Raw genomic sequence first — 19105 nt, forward strand, 5'->3', positions numbered from 1 at the left:
ATATCACTATAGGAGCAGATTTATCGGGAAAGAAAGAGATATGGGTTCTGAATGCTCATCTAGCGGGTTATCCTGTTTGACACTTGATAAATATATGTAGAGCCTCTTGAATCTTGCCCTTCACATATGTTTGTGTGAGCTCGGTGGGGCTAATTGATATTCTAATGCCATTTAATTATTTCATCTCTCATAAATGTATTGATCCCAAAAGCTAGCTTTGGTTGTAGAGCTTGAGAGGCTTATCCTATTAGAAGAGATCTCGTGGAGGCAAAAGTCTAGAGCACTATGGTTGAAGGAAGGTGATCGTAGCACTAAGTTTTTCCACAGAGTAGCTAACTCCCACAGGAGATCCAACAACATTGAGAGACGCTGAAGATTGATGGGGCAGAGTGTAGGGATGAGCAGGTGATCAACAATCACGTGGTTCATTTTTTTGAACAACTTCTTACTGAACAGGAGGGGTGGAGACCAGAGCTAGAGGGTATGGCGTTCGAATCCATTGGGCCAATGGATGTTAGCCGTATGGAGAGGCCGTTTGAAGAAGCAGAGATATTAGAAGTGGTAAGGAAAATGACTAAAGACAAGGCCCCGGGTCCTGATGGGTTCTCTATGGGATTTTTCCAATCTTGTTGGGAGATTCTAAAGGATGATCTTATGAAGGTGTTCCAGGAGTTTCATTCGTATGTAAAGTTCGAGAAAAGCTTAAATGCAGCTTTTCTAGCCTTGATTCCAAAAAGGGTGGGGGCAGAGGATATTAAGGAGTATAGGCCCATTAGCCTAGTCAATGGGGTCTATAAGATTCTATCCAAGGGACTTGCAAACCGACTTAGCGAGGCTGTAGGGAAGATAATTTCTAAGCCCCAAAATGCTTTTGTAAAGGATAGACAAATTTTAGATGCTGTGCTCATCGCTAATGAATGCTTGGACACTAGATTGAAGGCTGGTTTACCAGGGGTTATATGCAAGTTAGACATGGAGAAGGCGTATGATCATGTTAATTGGGATTTTCTTATTGACATTTTGGGGAAGTGTGGCTTCGGGGAGAGATGGCGAGCATGGATCCGTTGGTGCATATCTATGGTAAAATTTTCAGTTCTTATAAATGGAAGCCCTATTGGATTTTTCAACAGTACTCGAGGCCTAAGACAAGGAGATCCGCTGTCTCCATTACTTTTTGTTATTGTGATGGAGGCTTTGAGCAGAATGATAGTAGCACTGGTGGCAAATGGACAGATGACTGGTTTTTCGACTGGAACCCCAGGAGGGGGTAGCATTAACATTTCTCATCTGTTGTTTGCAGATGACACCCTAATTTTTTGTGAGGCGAACGAACCACAGGTTCGAGTACTGAAGGCACTTCTTCTATGCTTTGAGGTAGTTTCAGGTTTGAAAGTGAATCTGGACAAATCAGAGATGGTGCTGGTGGTTGGGGTTCTACGCTTAAGACAGTTGGCTAATACTCTTGAGTGTAAGATTGCTACTCTTCCCATGACATATCTTGGTCTTTCTTTGGGGGCTCCATTGAGAGCTGTCACGTCTGAGACACAGTGATTAAGAAAGTCGAGCGATGCTTAGCGGGGTGGAAGAGAATGTACCTTTCTAAAGGGGGCCAGATTACGCTAATAAAGAGTACTCTTTCTAACCTCCCAACTTATTTCCTATCTTTGTTTCCCATTCCAGCAAGGGTAGCACTCCACATTGAGAAATTACAGCGTGACTTCTTGTGGGGCGGAATAGGGGAGAAGTTCAAATATCATCTTGTCAGGTGGGAGCAGGTTTGTAGACCCATCTCGAGTGGCGGGTTGGGCATTAGAAAGCTAAAAACCTTTAATTAGGCGTTACTTGGCAAGTGGCTGTGGAGATATCATAGAGAACCAGATGCTCTTTGGAAGGTGGTGATTGAAGGTAAGTACGGGGGTTTATGGGGTGGGTGGTGTACTAAGGAAGTGCGAGGGGCGTATGGTGTGGGAGTGTGGAAATATATCAGACAAGGATGGGGGGTTTTCTCTCAATACACTAGGTTTTGTCTAGGAGAAGGAAACATGATCAATTTTTGGTATGACACTTGGTGTGGTAATTGTGCACTTAAAGATTTATTTCCAACATTATTCGCAGTGGCAAGTGACAGAGATAAATCAGTGACGGAAGTCATGGTGGTAGTGGGGGAGCATATCCAGTGGAACGTCAGTTTCAGCAGGGCGGCACAAGATTGGGAAATGGACACTTTTGAAGCCTTTTTCAGTCTTTTGTACTCAACCAGAGCAAGTAATCAGCTTATAGATTCTTTGTGGTGGATACCATCGGGAAAAGGACTGTTTTCAGTCCGCGCTTTCTACAAGGCCCTAATACAAGGGCAACCCTCTTAGTTCCCGTGGAAAAAACTTTGGAAACACAAGGCGCCTCTCAAAGCGGCATTTTTCGTGTGGACCGCTTCTCTGGGTAAGATCCTCAGAACGGATAATTTGAGAAAACGGAGGGTTATCATTATAGATTGGTGTTGTATGTGCAGGAAGGGGGGTGAAGCTGTGGACCATCTATTATTACATTGTGAGGTAGCTAGAGGGTTATGGAATGAGGTTTTTCGTAGACTCGACTTGGGCTGGGTTATGCCAGATTCAGTAGTGGCGGCTATTGCTAGCTGGACAGGTTTGAGAGGCAATAACCAGATAAAGGCGATTTGGAAGATGATCCCGATATGCATTATGTGGTGCATATGGAAGGAACGCAACGAATGGACTTTCGAAGACAGAGAGATCAGTGGAGGAGCTGAAAGTTCTCTTTTTTAGAACTCTTTGTACTTGGGCTATTGCTATTAGTTTTAATGGCGAAAGCCTACATGATTTTCTTACGTCTGTGGATCCTACATAATCTAGGACATTCTTTGTACTTAACATGGCATTTTGCCTATTCTTTTATTAATATACTCTTTTACTTCTCTAAAAAAAAAAAATAAATGTATTGATCGCCTGATTTTGTCCAAATGTCCTTGTAGCACCCCGCTTCCCCCAGGGTTAAGAACAATATTATTTTTTAGAAAATAGAGGGACCGGTGTGCTACTAATATTGACTTTAAAAATTCTCTTTTCTTAAGGAGGAACCAGGTATAAATTGAAAATAATTACTTATAAAAAAAAAGTATAAATTGAAAATAAAACATACTTCATTAAAATTTAAAAGAGAGTACGTGGAAGCACTTATTAAAATTTCTCAAACTTTGTACTATAAAAATTATAACTTAAAAGCTCTATACATGATTTGGCCTCTGCCTCGCTTCCTTAAGCCAAGTCCTGTCCTGCAGCTCCATCCTCATAAATATTTCACCTACGGTGGTTAAAACATAAAAACATACAAAAAACATGAGTCAAATGCTCAATAAGTAGTACATCATACTGTAAACATAATAAATATAGGGTTTTCTTGAAAGACGTGCGTACTTACTTATACCTATACTAACATAAACATGTAACATGGACTAACCATAGCTCATTAAACTTGTCTCTTAATTTCTTTAATGGCCAGCACACCTCAACCCCTCTGTGCGGGGTTGTGCATTGGTTCCACATCTTGTGGCCGCAAGGGGAACTGTTAATCGTATCATAACATACTATTGTGTACCATGCTTAGGTCCGTGGCTTGTACATCCACCCACAATTGCATTGGTACCATGCATCTCTGCTAGCTATTCTTAAATCTTCTTTCATAACTTCTCTTTTATCTTACTTACCATGATGCATGTAGAACACATATTGACATAGCTTATCATAATCATAAATGAAAACATATCTTAACATGACATTGAGTTCACTTTCATCACATCATAACTTGGTACGTAAAAAGAAGCTTCCAATGAAGGGCATACATTTTTTCTTTTTGATAGGTAATCAAGTGTATTAATGAAAGAATAGGCAAAAGCCATATAAAGTACAAAAGTATGCCCTAGCTACGTAAGGAGTATAGATACAAGGCTGTCATGGAGTGGCCCATTAAAAATAACAATTGTGGCCCAAGTACAAAGAGTTCTAAAAAAGAAACCTATTAGTTCCTCCCTCGATCTCTCTTTGTCCTCGAAGGTCCGATCATTGCGCTCCTGCCATACGCACCACATGATGCATATAGGAATCATCTTCTATATAGTCTTGATCCTTTGATTGCTTTGTAAATCTGTCCAGCTAGCCTAAACCGCCACTACTGTCTCGGGCATAACCCATCCCAAATCCAATCTACTAAAAATCTCGTTCCATAACCAACTGGCCACGTCACAATGCAATAGAAGATGATCCACCGATTCACCCCCCTTCCTACACATACAACACCAATCTGCGTTAATCACCCTCCGTTGTCTCAAATTGTCCGTTGTGAGGATCTTGCCCTGAGAAGCGGTCCACACAAAAAAAGCTGCTTTGAGGGGCGCCTTGTGTCTCCAAATCCTTTTCCAAGGGAACTGAACAAGGAGTTTATGTGAAAGGGATTTATAGTACGAGCGAACCGAGAATACTCCTTTACCTGTAGGAATCCACCACAATACGTCGGTATGCTGGTTATTCGGTTTGACAGAGTACAACATACTGGAAAAGGCTGCATAGCTGTCCATTTTCCAATCATTTGCCACCCGACTAAACATGATTTTCCATTAGATGTATCCTCCTGTTATCACCATGACATCTGCCACTGAAACATTCTTAGCAACTGCGACCCTGAAGAGTTCTGGAAATAGTTCCTTTAGTGCATGAGGACCACTCCAAGAATCTTGTCAGAATTTGATTCTAGTCCCGTCTCCAAGACAGAATCTCGAGTGCTGGAAGAAAACCCCCCACTCTCTTCTAATATGTTTCCACAACCCCACTTCGTATGCCCCTCTCACTTCATTGGTACATCAACCCCCCATAAACCCCCATATTTGCTCTCAATCACCAACTTCCATAGAGCTTTTGGTTCTTTATGAAATCTCCACAAACATTTTCCAAGTAACGCCCAAACCACCACTAGAGAGAGGGCTACATACCTTCTTCCACCTGACTAGGTGGAATTTAAATTCCTCACCTATACCACCCCACAAGAAATTCCGCTGAAGTTTCTCAATCCGACTTGCCACACTAGCAGGAATGGGGAACAAGGACAAGTAGTAAGTTGGTAGGTTAGATAGTGTATTCTTTATCAGGATAGTCCTACCTCCTTTTGACAGGTACATTCTCTTCCAACCTGCAAGACGGCGTTCTACCTTCTCAATCACTGTATCCCACACCGAGGCCGCTCTCAAGGCTGCCCCCAACGGTAAACCAAGATATGACAAGGGAAGAGCGGCAATCTTACACCCCAAAAAATTCGCCAACTGTCTGAGGTGTTGTACTCCTCCAATGGGCACCATCACAGATTTGTTCAAATTCACTTTCAAACCCGATGTAGCTTCAAAGCAAAGTAGAAGAGCCTTCAAAACAAGGGCCTGATTATGGTCAGCCTCACAAAATATTAGAGTGTTGTCTGCAAACAATAGGTGAGAAATATTAATTGAACCCCCATTTAGGGATCCAATCGGGAAACCAAACACCCACCCATTAGCTACCAGTGCTGAGATCATTCTACTCAAAGCCTCTATCACAATAACAAAGAGTAATGGGGACAACGGATCTCCTTGTCTTAAACCTCGCGTGCTGTCGAAAAAACCTGTTGGATTTCCATTCATCAGCACTGAAAATTTCACCGTAGATATACACTAACGGATCCAAGATCGCCATTTTTCTCCAAAACCACATCTCTCTAGAAGGTAAATGAGGAAATCTCAATTAACATGGTCGTACGCCTTCTTCATGTCTAACTTACAGATAATCTTAGCTTGGCCAGCTTTCAATCTACTATCCAGGCATTCATTTGCTATAAGGACCGCATCTAGAATCTGTCTCTCTTTTACAAAAGCATTTTGGGGCTTCGAAATGATATTTCCCACGACCTCACTAAGTCAGTTCGCCAGTACCTTAGAAATAATCTTGTATACCCCATTTACCAGACTAATGGGTTGGAATTCCTTGATCTCCACCGTCCCAACCTTCTTCGGTATCAAAGCGAGAAAAGAGGCGTTTAGGCTTTTCTCAAATTTTCCAACTGAATGAAACTCTTGAAACACCTTCATGAGATCCACCTTTAACACATCCCAACAAGTTTGAAAGAAACCCATAGAAAACCCGTCAAGACCCGGGGTCTTGTCTTTATTCATCTTTCTCACCACATAAAAAACCTCGGCCTCCTCAAAAGGCCTCTCCAATCGGATACCCTCCATTGGCTCAATTGCATCAAAAAGCAAACCATCAGGCCGGGGCCACCACCTTTCCTGCTCGGTTAGTAGCTGTTTGAAGAAATCTACTACATGATTATTAATCGCAAGCTCATCGTTGTAGTTAGCCCCATCAATCTTCAGCATCTCAATATTATTGGCTTCATTTGGAATATGCCACACCCTTCCCCTTTGATCTATCCCTGCTATTACTACTTTCAGAGTTCATGGACCAAGTTAACCTTTTGAGTTCCCGCTGTTTCTTTGAGTCTGATTTCCTATGTTGTTGATGACCCGCTTCAATGGCAGTGAGTAAGGCCATGAATTGCTCATCGTATCCTTCATAATAAAAGCCCACAATTTCCTGTATATCCTTCACTGTGTTGAACACCCAATCTGAGGCATTTGACTGATCTGGAAACAAACAATTCAACGGTATCGGGTTCTGTATTCTGAATTCCATCTGTTCCTCTAAATTTTCATCTTCGACTACGAAGCCCACTTCCCCTATCTGGTTCTCTTCATCTGAGAGGAATAAATCATCACTAACAACTTCATCTACACCCAAAATAGGATTCTGCTCGCTGATACTCACCAACTCCCCCATTTCGTGCATCTTAGAGAATGTCACCGTGTCATCCCCGCTGCTTCCCACCAACGTAACCTCACTGTGCCTCTCAGAGAGCCTCGCCAGACCATTATCACCCCCCCTGCACTCCGTCGGCATTTTCTGTCCTTTCCTGGAGGAGGATTGACGCACGGTGGAGGAGGGAGGATCTCAACCAACTCTGTCGGCCTCTCCTGCGCCACCAAACCAGATTCCAACGCCACCACCACCTTTATTGGCGTCTTCTGTTGCCGGCCTGATGAAGATTCTAGCATGTCCACCACCCTCAGGTGACGTCGCGGTAGCACTTGTGTCTACGAGGGCCCCGGTTCAGTGCCTGACCGAGCCCTCCATTCTTTCCGGGTCACTTGAGATCTGGGCTTACTTGGGCCCAGCCCGTATTGTGTGTTATTAAAGCCATTTGAGGCCCCACAGGCCTGATGGCCCAGCCCGCTGTATGAAGACTTTGAAGGCCCCTTAAACTTACCATTTCCTCCCACAAAACGCACCGTTTGGTCATTTTCCTTATAAGCCCCGACACATCTCACCACCTTCACGATCTCCCTCTACAAATTCACCAATTGCTCCTGCATCTCCCTCAACTTGTGATACACGTCTCTTCCGTATTCTCTCTCCTGCGAGAGGACGTGAGGGGCTCGATGCGCTTCATTGTCAGTGTTCCCTCTACCGGTCCCTTCTCCACCTCCTGCCGGAGTTAGTGCTTCCTTGTAGGTTTTCCGGCCCCTCTCTGTTACTTCTCGTGGCTTCCTCTGTTCAACGCCAACGCTCCCCACTTGGTTATCAACCAATTGGATAACCTCCATCAGCACCTCTTTCATTCTTCTCCACCCACTTCCCCCCTCCTCTTCAAGTATGAGAATACATTTTCGACCACCCCCATCACCATACACTGCCACTTCCAAGAATCTACCGCGATTATTTGAACATCGCTGGACTGTAACACACCGATAGCCCTCTCTTTTTGACAAGAACAACTCCTTTCTTTCCCCTTTCGCCCACTCCTCCATAATTCTTCCAAGCCATTGTGCGGTGCCCAGACCCAGTACAAGCTCCTGCTTAAACCTCCTTCCACTCTCTATGATACATACCAAGGCCCTTTCTCTCATGATGGCAAAGAGTTTTGATTCGATAACAAGCGCTCTTTCAAGACCCATCTAACCACTGTTATAAACACGGCAATTAAACAAACTGGACTAAGCACCACTAAACATCACCATCTTTACCAGCATAAAAGTGAAAAAAACTAAGAAAATCTGTAATTCTCTAAGTTGTACGGAGAGAACACTTTATAGGAGAACACTCTCTAAGAAAAAGACATTCAAGCTTTGCTAGATGATTATATCAATCCACATCAATAATGCATCCTCCTTTAACACTGCACAACACTCGATGTGCACCAAAGTGAGTCCATCTCCATCTTCTAGCTTTATTCCTTGGTGGCGTGTGGCGGCACGTTGGCTCCTATAGCCTTCGCTGGTCACCGAGGAGATCCTGAGCTACGGAATTGTTGTGTTGTGGGTGAGTCTCTGGATGAAGAAGATGGGAGAAAGTGGATAGTTCTGAAGGGCATACATACATAATACTTTTTATAAAAGTCATGTTGTTTACTGTATATACATGGAAGGTTATGATCATGCTACTTACCTCGTAGCGCTAATCCAATATTTTTGGCACGTAATCGATCACCTATAAAAATAGGCACCTAACTTTCTCTAATTAAACACATACTTTGTAATTAAAGCGTGAAATACTAAAATAACCTCTATTTCCTAAAAACTTAAAATTTTCTTAACCCTAAATATCCTCAGTCCCCAAATATTCACACGATTAAACCCTAAAAATATTTCCACATCCAAACGTCTATTTTCTCTTGATTTTTATCTTCCAATTCATCACATGAAATAATGAACCCTAAAATAACTTCTTCATGACTTTGTTATTAAAATTCTGGTTAACAGTAAACCCAACTTCATCGATTTACAGTTACTACCATGGTTCACCCGCAAACAGCATTAGGACCTGAGAAACCTAGCCTGTGACCCACTTAAAATAGCATGACACATAACATTCATTTGTTTTTTTCATTTTTCCCATAACGTACAATGTATATGTGTGCATGAGAGGTATGTAGAGAGATACGTGGGGAGAAATTGTTGGGGACTTATCGTGCAATTGGCTAACGATGGTTGTTGTGGCTCTCAGTTGGTGGCTAGGCAACTGCACTTGGGGGTGGTTTTTGGTGAATGAGCATGGACAGCGCACGGTTGCCATTGAGATGGGTTGCCGGTGTTGGGTTGCGACTTTTTATGCCTCCAGAAGCTTGTAGTTGGCTGCGACTGTGCTTGAGGTGAGCTATGCTACGTGATGGAAGGTTGGTGGTTCTTGGTGTTTGGGGGGCTGTCACCAGCAACTGGTGGTGGAGTCCTTTTATTGATGAAAGTGCGTGCGGCTTGCTCTGTTTTAAGTGAGTGCAAATAGCGGCTGAACGTGGGTTGCTCTCGGTTTGGACTGGCTTGATTGGGCAATGCTAGGGTGGTTGCTTTCAACAGCGGGTGGCTTGTGGTGGTCTAGGTGGGAGGGAGGTGCTGCCGTGTGGTGGTTCATGGGCTGTGGACGGTGGTGTGGGGCGGATCTAGGCTGAGGAGCACAAAACTTGCACTGTTTTCGGAATTGTAAAACAGAGCACAAGGTGTTGATGTGGAGGCTGGTTGGTCGTTTGTGGGAAGTGGATGTGGATGTGGTTGCTGGGGACGGTGAACGACGGTGTTGTGGCATGAGGGAGGGTCTGGCAGCTTCCGTTCAGTTGTTTGTGGTGGAGAAAGACTCCGAGCAGGAAATCCTTGTTGTTGGACAAAATGTGACGGAGGTACATATATATATGCAGTGGCCTGTGGTTTGGGTTGGCATGGAGGAGAGAGTGCGGTACAATAACAACATAGTCTACCCGTGGGGGGGATGTGTGTCGTGGGGCTGCTATGAAAATGAAAACCCTAGATTTGTGATGAAGGAGGCGGAGATAATGAGTGTATGTGCAAGGTTTTATACACAGGTCTAGATGTTGAGTAAATGGGCTTGGGCCTTTTCATGGGTTTATGGTCTTGGGTTGGGTTTTTCCCACACATGGGCTAGGTCCATTTTTGTGGTTTATAAATAAATTATTGAGTCTAATATCAAGTAAATAATTATTCACTTGGTCCATAAATATATGGCCTTTAACTTCATTATCGGCTCAATATAAGCCATTAATCCAACATAATAAATTTTGGGCCCGTGGCTGATTCAAAACAATCCAATAAACCTCAAGTGGCCTTCCCAAAAATATTAGCCCTTTTAACACCATCCACTAAATCTTAACTGGCTTTAAAATGAACTTTTGGGCTGATGGGGCTAATTAAAATCCTTAACCAACCTCAATAAATTAATAGCTCATGGGCTATTCTAAAATGGTCCATTAGACATAATTTAGGCCCATTAAAATTATGTTTATTAAATCTCCAACATAACATTGGATCGGGTTGTTGCAGTCCTTCACTACATGAGTGCTATTATATTAATTTGTGCTAGTAATGCTAATTGATTATTTCATCTATCGTGAGTGCTACACTATTAGAAATGTACTTCTTGATAGGTTAAGCTTTAGGATTGATGGATTTAAAAAATGGGTCACATTTCTTTATCTTTTTCTTTTCTGTTAATATGGGAAATTTGAAATCATTTTGAAGTTTTGGTCATCATCTACGCAATGGAGGTAGGAAGTCATTGATCACGTTCTTTCCCTTGCCCCCTTAAGCCCTTTTTTTGCACAGTTTTTGTGAATTGTATTTATATTCATTGACTCTTGTCTGATATTGTAGTTTGGTGAAGATGATTTTCTACTCTTAGCTGTTTCATTAGGTGCATTGGAAGGGTTATAGCACAAGTGAGGATACATGGGAGCCAATTGAAGGGTTAAGGTATTAGTGGCTGCGTTCAAATATATCATCATCATCATCATTATTATTATCATTTTCGGCTTGATGTGGTACTCTGTACTTATTCAAATGTATTTTTCAGTAATTGCCAGGAAAGGATACAGGATTTTGTACAAAATGGATTGAAATCAAAGATCTTGCCACTCCCAGTATGTAGTTTCTACTGACTGTACGAGATAGAAAAGTACAATAAGAATATTGCCCTTTTCATCTTTGTAATGAATCCTAAAGTTGTAACATATTCCAGGGTGATGTTGATGTCATTTGTGGAGGTCCTCCTTGCCAAGGCATAAGTGGTTATAACCGCTATAGAAATATTGATTCTCCATTATCTGATGACAGAAATCGTCAAATTGTAGTCTTCATGGATATCGTCACATTTTTAAAGCCCAAGTTTGTGTTGATGGAAAATGTTGTTGACATTTTGAGATTTGACAAGGCCTCCCTTGGAAGATATGCTTTAAGTCGTTTGGTACATATGCATTACCAAGCAAGGCTGGGAACTATCGCTGCTGGTTGTTATGGTCTTCCACAATTTCGCTTGCGTGTTTTTTTATGGGGAGCTCATCCTAGTGAGGTGAATTCTATTTATTTTAGCTTCTTCTGTTTTGCAATAATAAAAATTTAGGAAGTTAAATTATTACTATTAATGGTTGTTGTTGTTTCAAGTATTATTGTTATTATGGCTATTGCTGTCGTACTTGATTGTTGTAATGATAACTTTTTATGGGCAAAATATATTAATAAAGGAAAGAGATATAGATTAGAAGTGTGGTGTGGGCCAACAAATAACCAAAACAGTAGACTCAATGCACAAAATAAAAACAATTTGGGAAATGTTACCAAACAAGTGGCTAGGTTCATAGTTGGTGTAGTGAAGGTTGTTATTGGAGCAATCCATTGGTCAGATTGCTTTGACATATCTGTTACGAGTGGATCCCACAACAAGAAGGTGCATACTAAGTTTGACTGTGTTAGGGCGGGGGTTGAAGATCTCCAATCCCATGTCCATTGCATCCTCAATTAGAGATAAGTAGACAAAAGCCACTTCCCTGCAAAAGAGAGCACCAACATACTCTTGGAAAGTGGAAGACATCCCGGAGGCAACAGTTGGTCAAGTGTCCAAGCGCCCGCAAGAACAGATAACTAAAACCACTATATGCTATGCTACTCTTATGGAGGTGGGCATGCTTGAGCGAGACAATGAGGGTGTGGGGTTGGTTTTGGGGTGAAGAGAGACCAACGCTTATGGCTCACATGTTGAAAGTCGTAGAGTGGAGAGGGTGGGGTTGGAAGAAGGATGGTCAAGGGGAGGGCCATGGCCAACATGCGGAAGGAGGATGATATCAAGGAGTCACAGATCTGGCCTTCAATACTATCCCTTAAAAAGCTAGAATGAAAATACCAATGGAAGAAAAAAGCAGGAAGTGGGGAGGAACATGCCAGTATTTGGAAATTGGCTTGGAAGGAAGGAGCTCCTCCCTCCGCCCTGGAGGTGATCACTAGGGTGGTTCAAGTGAGGAGGTTTTGGTGCTTCCCTCTCTCTGTATTTCCTTTTAAGTTCAATTTCCATTTGACCATTGATAATTATTTTTATTACTACTACCTATTATGGCTATTATTGTCCGGACTGCGAACTCTTCAATATGCAATCAGTTGTTCACACAACTCTTCCCTAACTTTTCCTTTGTGATGCTTAACCACCCTTGCCGCATGCATGCGTTAGGTTGGTCAATAATAAGGGGGAGGGGGGATTCATTTGACTGCACTCATCCCATGTATTACAAGTGATACTACAATCTAGCAGTTACTACTCCTCCCCATTCCTCCCCCCCCCCCACAAACCCACCCAACAACACAGACACACACCCCAGAAAACAAAGAGGAAAGGTTATCTGTTGAAGGAAATAAAGTTGTCCATAATTCTATGTAAACTAAGAGTAAAATCATGGAAACATTTATCTGATAGTGCAAAGGACTTCACCTCCATGAGGTGAACAACTAAGCAATTGATTCTTCTTCTCCTTCTATATTTTCTGCTTGCAGAAACTTCCCCAATTTCCGCTTCCAACGCATGATGTTATTGTTAGATATTGGCCTCCGCCAGAGTTTGAGGTATTGAACATTAAGTCCATTAGAATATTGAAACCTTCATTCCACTATTTTAGTTTTTGTTATTTATTTTTGCCCTTCCTGTACAGCGCAATACTGTTGCTTATGGAGAAGATCAACCTCGTGAACTAGAAGAGGCCCTTGTTCTTCGTGATGCCATCTCTGATCTTCCAGCTGTACTGACATCATATTTAATTTCATCATTTTTCTGATTTTATTAATTCAACTGGATATTGAACTAATTTCTATTATAGGTCACAAACTTTGAAATTCGTGAAGAAATGTCACATGAAAAGCCTCCAGAAACTGATTTTCAAAGATATATCAGATCGACTCGATATGGTAATGGCATCATCCTTTAAATGTAACATATGGTGCTAATTTTGAACTCATAATTATGAATTGCCTGTTCTACACTAATTGGCATTTGGATATGACTGCTTACAATGATCTAGGCGCTAACTCGACTTTGCTGCTTTCTAGTTGGCAAATGTTTCTTTCTCCTTCATATTTTTGGTGCCTTGTTTCTAGTTTGATCATAAACTTATCTGATCATATGCCCTTATACATCTTAAAAGCATTCTTCGATATTGCTGATTTGTACTAACAATTTTAGAAAGGAAAAACACAATAAATGACTCTTAAATTTACGGTTGGTGTAGTAGAGATCCTATATTTTTAAAGTAAGACTGAGACTCTGTGAGCTAAATGTTATTTAAGAAACACCCCTTCTGTTAGGTTTTCTGTTTTATTTAGCTAATGTAAAACACATTTTTGGATCTCACATTCTCATCATGTACTTTCTTGTTATAATAAAGAAATAATAATAATAATAGTAAATAAAAAAATAAAATAACAGAAATAAGAAATAACATTGGAAATAAAAACAAAAAAACTAAAATACTATAAAGATAAACACAGATTGGACTCTCTCTCTCTCTCACACACACACACACACCCACCCATGCACACACACACAAACTCCTAAATCTAATCCTCTATTTCCATCACTGTTAGTACTTTGGTTGGCAGTATTAGTGTCCAAAGAAACTCTCATAATAATTCAGTTTTGGAAGTTATGTTGTACTTAAAAGACTCACAAACTTGAGATTTTCTATGGGTGGTACCAAACACAATACGTATAAATCTGGATGCACTGATTGTGTAAATTACACAAAAAAGCTCTATTGCAAAAGAGGTTCAAACACGGGCTGTGTAAATCAGAAAAAGAACCTCAGACAAAGTGCAGTATGGTTGGCTCAACTGGTAAGGACATTGGTCTTGTGGGGATGCTCCCCTCATTTAATAAGATCTAACTGGGTTGAATAGGATTGATATGGCATTTGGTTTAATCCTCGCTCATGCATTAAAATAGAAAAAAAAAGGCCTTTGACTTATATAAAAATGATGTAACCATAAAGGCCATTGTCGTATCTGTTTTTTTTGATAGGTAAAGGGCATTGTCATATCTAAATGCTGTAATCACTGACTTTAGCTATATGTAGCTAATCTCATTGGTTTCCTTTTACAGTTCTTCTGCTTTGAATGGTTGAGGCATATCTGGATAAGGACAACTAGATACTTTAGATCTTGAACATTTTAGATGTCATAGATTTGGTTCTAGATTGAAGATCCAAGTTACTCGATCCATTTGGTTGTGGACTGTCTTATGAAAGCAAATATTTATGCATACCAGTGCTTTCTGTGCATGTGTTACACACTTCAGGCAAATCAATAGGAATAAGAACATTTGATATGGGAAGTACAGCCCAAACATAAGTTTTTACAGATTGTTTGAAGATGTAAGTAATGATGAAACCTGGCCTCGTGAGTACTTATACGGAATATCTTATACATCACTGAACTTCTATTACAAACCAGTATAATCAGCACTTGTGAATGTACAGATATATTTTTTTATGAGATTTCTTTTTGTACTTGTACAGCCCAGTTCACTTCACTTTGTAGAATGTTTTCAGTGATCTATCCATTTGAAAATCTGTGATTGAGGCATATCGTGTTTCTATTCATCAATGGATTATGAGTGATTTCCTAATTGAATTAGGTTGGTACCCTCATTTGTGTTAGAATCTAAAAGATTTGATATTGGGCCATTTTTTGTCGGGGTATTTTTTAAATCACCCCTGTTGGAAGGTGTTGGAGAAAATGGTAATTTATTATGATAGGTGGTTTTGAGTTTAAACTTTCCCTTCACTTTGTACCTCTTGTATAAAGATAACAATTCTCAGTGTATGACTTATCCCTTGAGGGAGACTATGAGCCTGCATGTGGGAGTGTTAGAATGTTGGCTAAATAATTAAAGTCAACCTTTTGTATAAAGTTGAAATTTTAGGAAAATTGTAATTCGTTCATCCTCACAGATAACTTAACAAAGGCTAAGGTAACATGCCTTATCAAAGCAATTTTGGGATTGGGAAAGTGTTGACATTTACTATGTCTATTTTGCCACTTAATTAGATATGTTCAGAAATTTTCCTTTCATCTCACCATTTTCATATCGTTTAGTCATAGTCAAACTGGTATTTCCCTTCAGAAGACTAATAGGCATTGGCATAGATAATGTCCTAATTATACATGTTTTTATTTTTTTCTCAAAAAAAAAAAAAAATTATACATGTTTTTATTTTGTATCTCTTTTATCATTTGCATCAAGTGTGCCTATATTTGGTATTACTCATGGATAAATTGCTTACTTGATACTGAAACCAAGCTGACTTATTTTTATTCTACAGAGATGACTGGCTCCACACTAAATGACTCTTTAGAAACAAAACATTCACTTTACGACCACCGGCCATACGCATTGACTGAAGATGATTACTTTCGAGTTTGCCAAATTCCAAAAAGAAAAGTCTGTTACATCTGAACTTTGCTTTGATATCTAACCTTTGACCCTATCTACTACTTCTAACTTACTAGAACTTCTAGGGAGCAAATTTCCGAGATCTTCCTGGTGTAGTTGTAGGAGCTGACAATGTGGCTCGGCGGGATCGAACAGAACAAAAGCTGCTGCCATCTGGAAAGTCATTGGTAACTATGCGTTTTCTGTTGAATCTGTGTTAGGTAACTTTATGCTGTTTATTATAGATTGTTGACAGGGAGGAAGAGTTATCTTCTCACGTTTCTCTAATTCCAAGTCCTTGTCCTCAACAAATTCTACTGACAAAAATTGTCTCCCCAGCCAAAATTGAAATATTGGAGTGAATTAACATTTGAGATTTGATAACTCCTTACGTTCCTCTGCCTTGGGAAAGTAAACCTCTTTGCATTGGTTAATTTTGGAACATTGGAAAGAAATTGCCTTTCCCACCTCATTCCTAGGCTGTTTGAACCATGTAAAGTTTTGACATTGTACTGGGAGTGATTGTTTTGAACTCATCATGGTTGTCGATTTTTTTTTTTTTCTTTTTTCTTTGGGGTGGGTGTATTCGAATTTCTCAATCATAGTCACGCTTTTCTATCCTTCTTATCAAGAACTGTCTTGTTTTGTTTTGCTTTTTGAAATTTTACAGTGACTTTTCGTCCTTCATCAAATCCTCAAACATTTAGCAGTTGGAAACCCCATTTTTGTTCGACTTCTTTTATTGCCATTAATTGCTTTCCAGATTGGCATTTGCTGAATATTTATCCGTCATTTACAAGGAAAATGAGGCTTATTTTCTGTGTGGTTTGTAATGCTCACTCTGTGCTGCATGTATGTTAGCATTTGTTTTGTCCATCATTGAAATTTTCAATTTGGCATTTCATGCTCCTAGAAGTTGACCTTTTTTATGAGCCATTTCTTAATGAGCCGTTGAATATTGAATTTGATATCAAGTCATTAGGCATTATCTATATGATGAGGATTTTGGTGTGCCATTAATCATGCAACATACTGCCCAATTTATTGTTTTGGATTGACCGTCATAATTTTTTTTTGATAAGTAATAAGATATTTTATTGATATAGAAATAGGCATAGCCCAAGTACCCAGGAAGTATACATGTAATTATACCTAGTTAGGAACTAGCAATGGTTACAAGGAAATCATGAAATTTGAGACCATTAAAGTCTAACAATTGCCCAAATAAATAGTTTTCCAGAAAAAAATCTGAAACTCTTCCAAAGAACACTCTCGATCCTCAAAATTTCAGTCATTCCTTTCACTCCAAATACACCAAAGTAGGCAAATGGGGGCCATCTTCCACACAGTTGCAATCTGTGGTATTCCCATGATCCCTCTCTAACTAGCTAATAGGTTGACCATCATAATTTATTACTTTTTATGGAATAATGTGCTTTTCAAAGTACTGCAATAAAATATTCCTTTTCAAATGAAGATAGGACAGAAAAAATAAATTTTTATAAAGATTACATCTCAAAGATGTATGGGTAAAATTCTGGGGAAACATGCTGGTTGTCATCTGTCAAATTATCAATTCTCCCCAGAGTTTAAGTTGATGGAAATAGGTATACTTAATCATTGAATTTGCATTTTAACTTTTATCCTCATGTGTGCGCCAAACTCCTTTGAGAAATGGGTTAAAAAGTTAGGCATTTTGTGAAGAGAAACCCTGAAGTTCAGGACATAGTGGCTCAAAAAGCACTATGATATTAAAAGATTGAACATACTTATAATACTATATTGGAAATCGTAAAAGTAAGATTGTGTTAGTTTTCTCTCCATACAACTAAAACTCCGATGATGGTTGGTGGGGTTTAACATTGAGAGTTTTTTCCGAGCATTATAGTTTTAAGGTGAGATTAGCGTGATAATGGGGAATCCAAAACACTTGGAGATAGAATCTAAATGCTTTGTGTTGAAGACAAATGGAAGTTTCATGATTATTACTAAGAAGAGTCAGAAGGTTGTGGAAGAGGTGATGCTGGGGATGAACACGGTGTAGTGGTTTGCTATATCACTGGAGGACTGCCTAAAGGGTGAAAAAAAAAGGATTTTTATGCTACAACACGGGAGGGAACCAAAAGCTTCATAGCGTAGAGATGCTCCAATGCCCATGATCGATCCATGACACTAGTGGAATATGGAAATGGTGGTAGACGAAATTTTATCTTTGTATAGGAGGCAACAGACAATATGGGATGGAGGAAGATGGCAGGTGCATTGAGAGAGAGCGGTCGTAACAGAGGGCAGTCGTTTGTGGGGCTAAACTAATGGCGGTGGCGAATCATTCAAAATCATAGGGATGTCCTCAATTTAGTCGTTGGTAATGGTGCCGGTACTAGTGCAAAAAAGATGGGCATCGTGGGGGTGCCGCAGGAGATACAGTGCGTCACCATAACAGAAATGGCCTTGAGAAGGATCGTTGTACTGTTGGCCCAACAAACAACCAGGGGCAAGGTGGTGGTTGTAGGCCTACTGTTAGTATGTTATAGGTTGACATGCATAGTACACTTTTGGACATGAGATTGCAAATGAGGCATTTGCTGGAGAAAATGAATTGTCTTATATGCAGCGTTGAGGAGAAGGACATGTGCTTGGGCCTTGGAGTGGTAAGTGGTCTGGGCAAGGAAATGGGTTGCTCGAATGGGCTTCACAATGTGGGCCTGGACAAAGGTAAGGCTAAGGCTGGGCAACCCAGCCCATGTGGAAGCCTAGAGGAGCTTGTGAAGCTTTAGGGCCCTCTGTGCTGGCATAGAAAGGGTCAATTGAAATTGGCAACCCTTTGGGTGACTCATCGGTGTTGGTCCCGAACGACCCTCGGCAGATCAAGCCACTTCCTGGGTTTTTCTCAAACCCGAGAGTGGTTTCCTCTCTGGATCCGCAGGCGACTGACTTGAGGTCCTTTGGGCCGGCACTGAAAAGGTAGCCAGACGCTGGCGACCCTCCGGATGACTTGCTAGTGTGGATCCTTGTTCCGATGAGCAAGATCAACTTGGAGGTTGCCGGAAACGATATTTCTCCGTGCTTTGTCACCATAAAATGGTTTGTTGCAAGCATAATTTTAAATTCCGTTCTTGTGTAGTATCCGGTACATTATACCCCCTTGTTCTGTTTCACTCCAAATTCCGGCATGTTCTAGTTTGTTTTGGCCATTCCGGTCAAATTTGAGCCATTTTGGCCTAAATTGGCATTTCGGGTCCTATTCCGTTTTGGACTATTTTAAT

The 19105-nt window shown here is 40.6% G+C and overlaps 1 protein-coding gene across 2 annotated transcripts in view; it reads left to right on the forward strand.

The window, feature by feature from the left end:
* Nucleotides 1–19105, forward strand: part of LOC122282964 (DNA (cytosine-5)-methyltransferase CMT2) — a 52179-nt gene that overhangs the window by 20689 nt on the left and 12385 nt on the right. Inside the window, exons 12-19 of one of the 2 annotated variants that reach the window (XR_006230511.1) lie at nt 10788–10846; nt 10947–11013; nt 11112–11441; nt 12911–12979; nt 13066–13152; nt 13231–13318; nt 15730–15848; nt 15926–16016. Coding sequence is in view for 1 of the 2 variants with exons in the window: in XM_043095062.1 (XP_042950996.1) it covers nt 10788–10846; nt 10947–11013; nt 11112–11441; nt 12911–12979; nt 13066–13152; nt 13231–13318; nt 15730–15848; nt 15926–16027 (921 nt within the window). In the remaining variant the exon portion in view is untranslated. Of the gene's footprint in view, nt 1–10787; nt 10847–10946; nt 11014–11111; nt 11442–12910; nt 12980–13065; nt 13153–13230; nt 13319–15729; nt 15849–15925; nt 16028–19105 lie in introns of both variants that reach the window. The other variant, XM_043095062.1, reaches the window with a different exon arrangement.

Source organism: Carya illinoinensis, chromosome 11, assembly GCF_018687715.1.
Source record: "Carya illinoinensis cultivar Pawnee chromosome 11, C.illinoinensisPawnee_v1, whole genome shotgun sequence".
Taxonomy (NCBI): domain Eukaryota; kingdom Viridiplantae; phylum Streptophyta; class Magnoliopsida; order Fagales; family Juglandaceae; genus Carya; species Carya illinoinensis.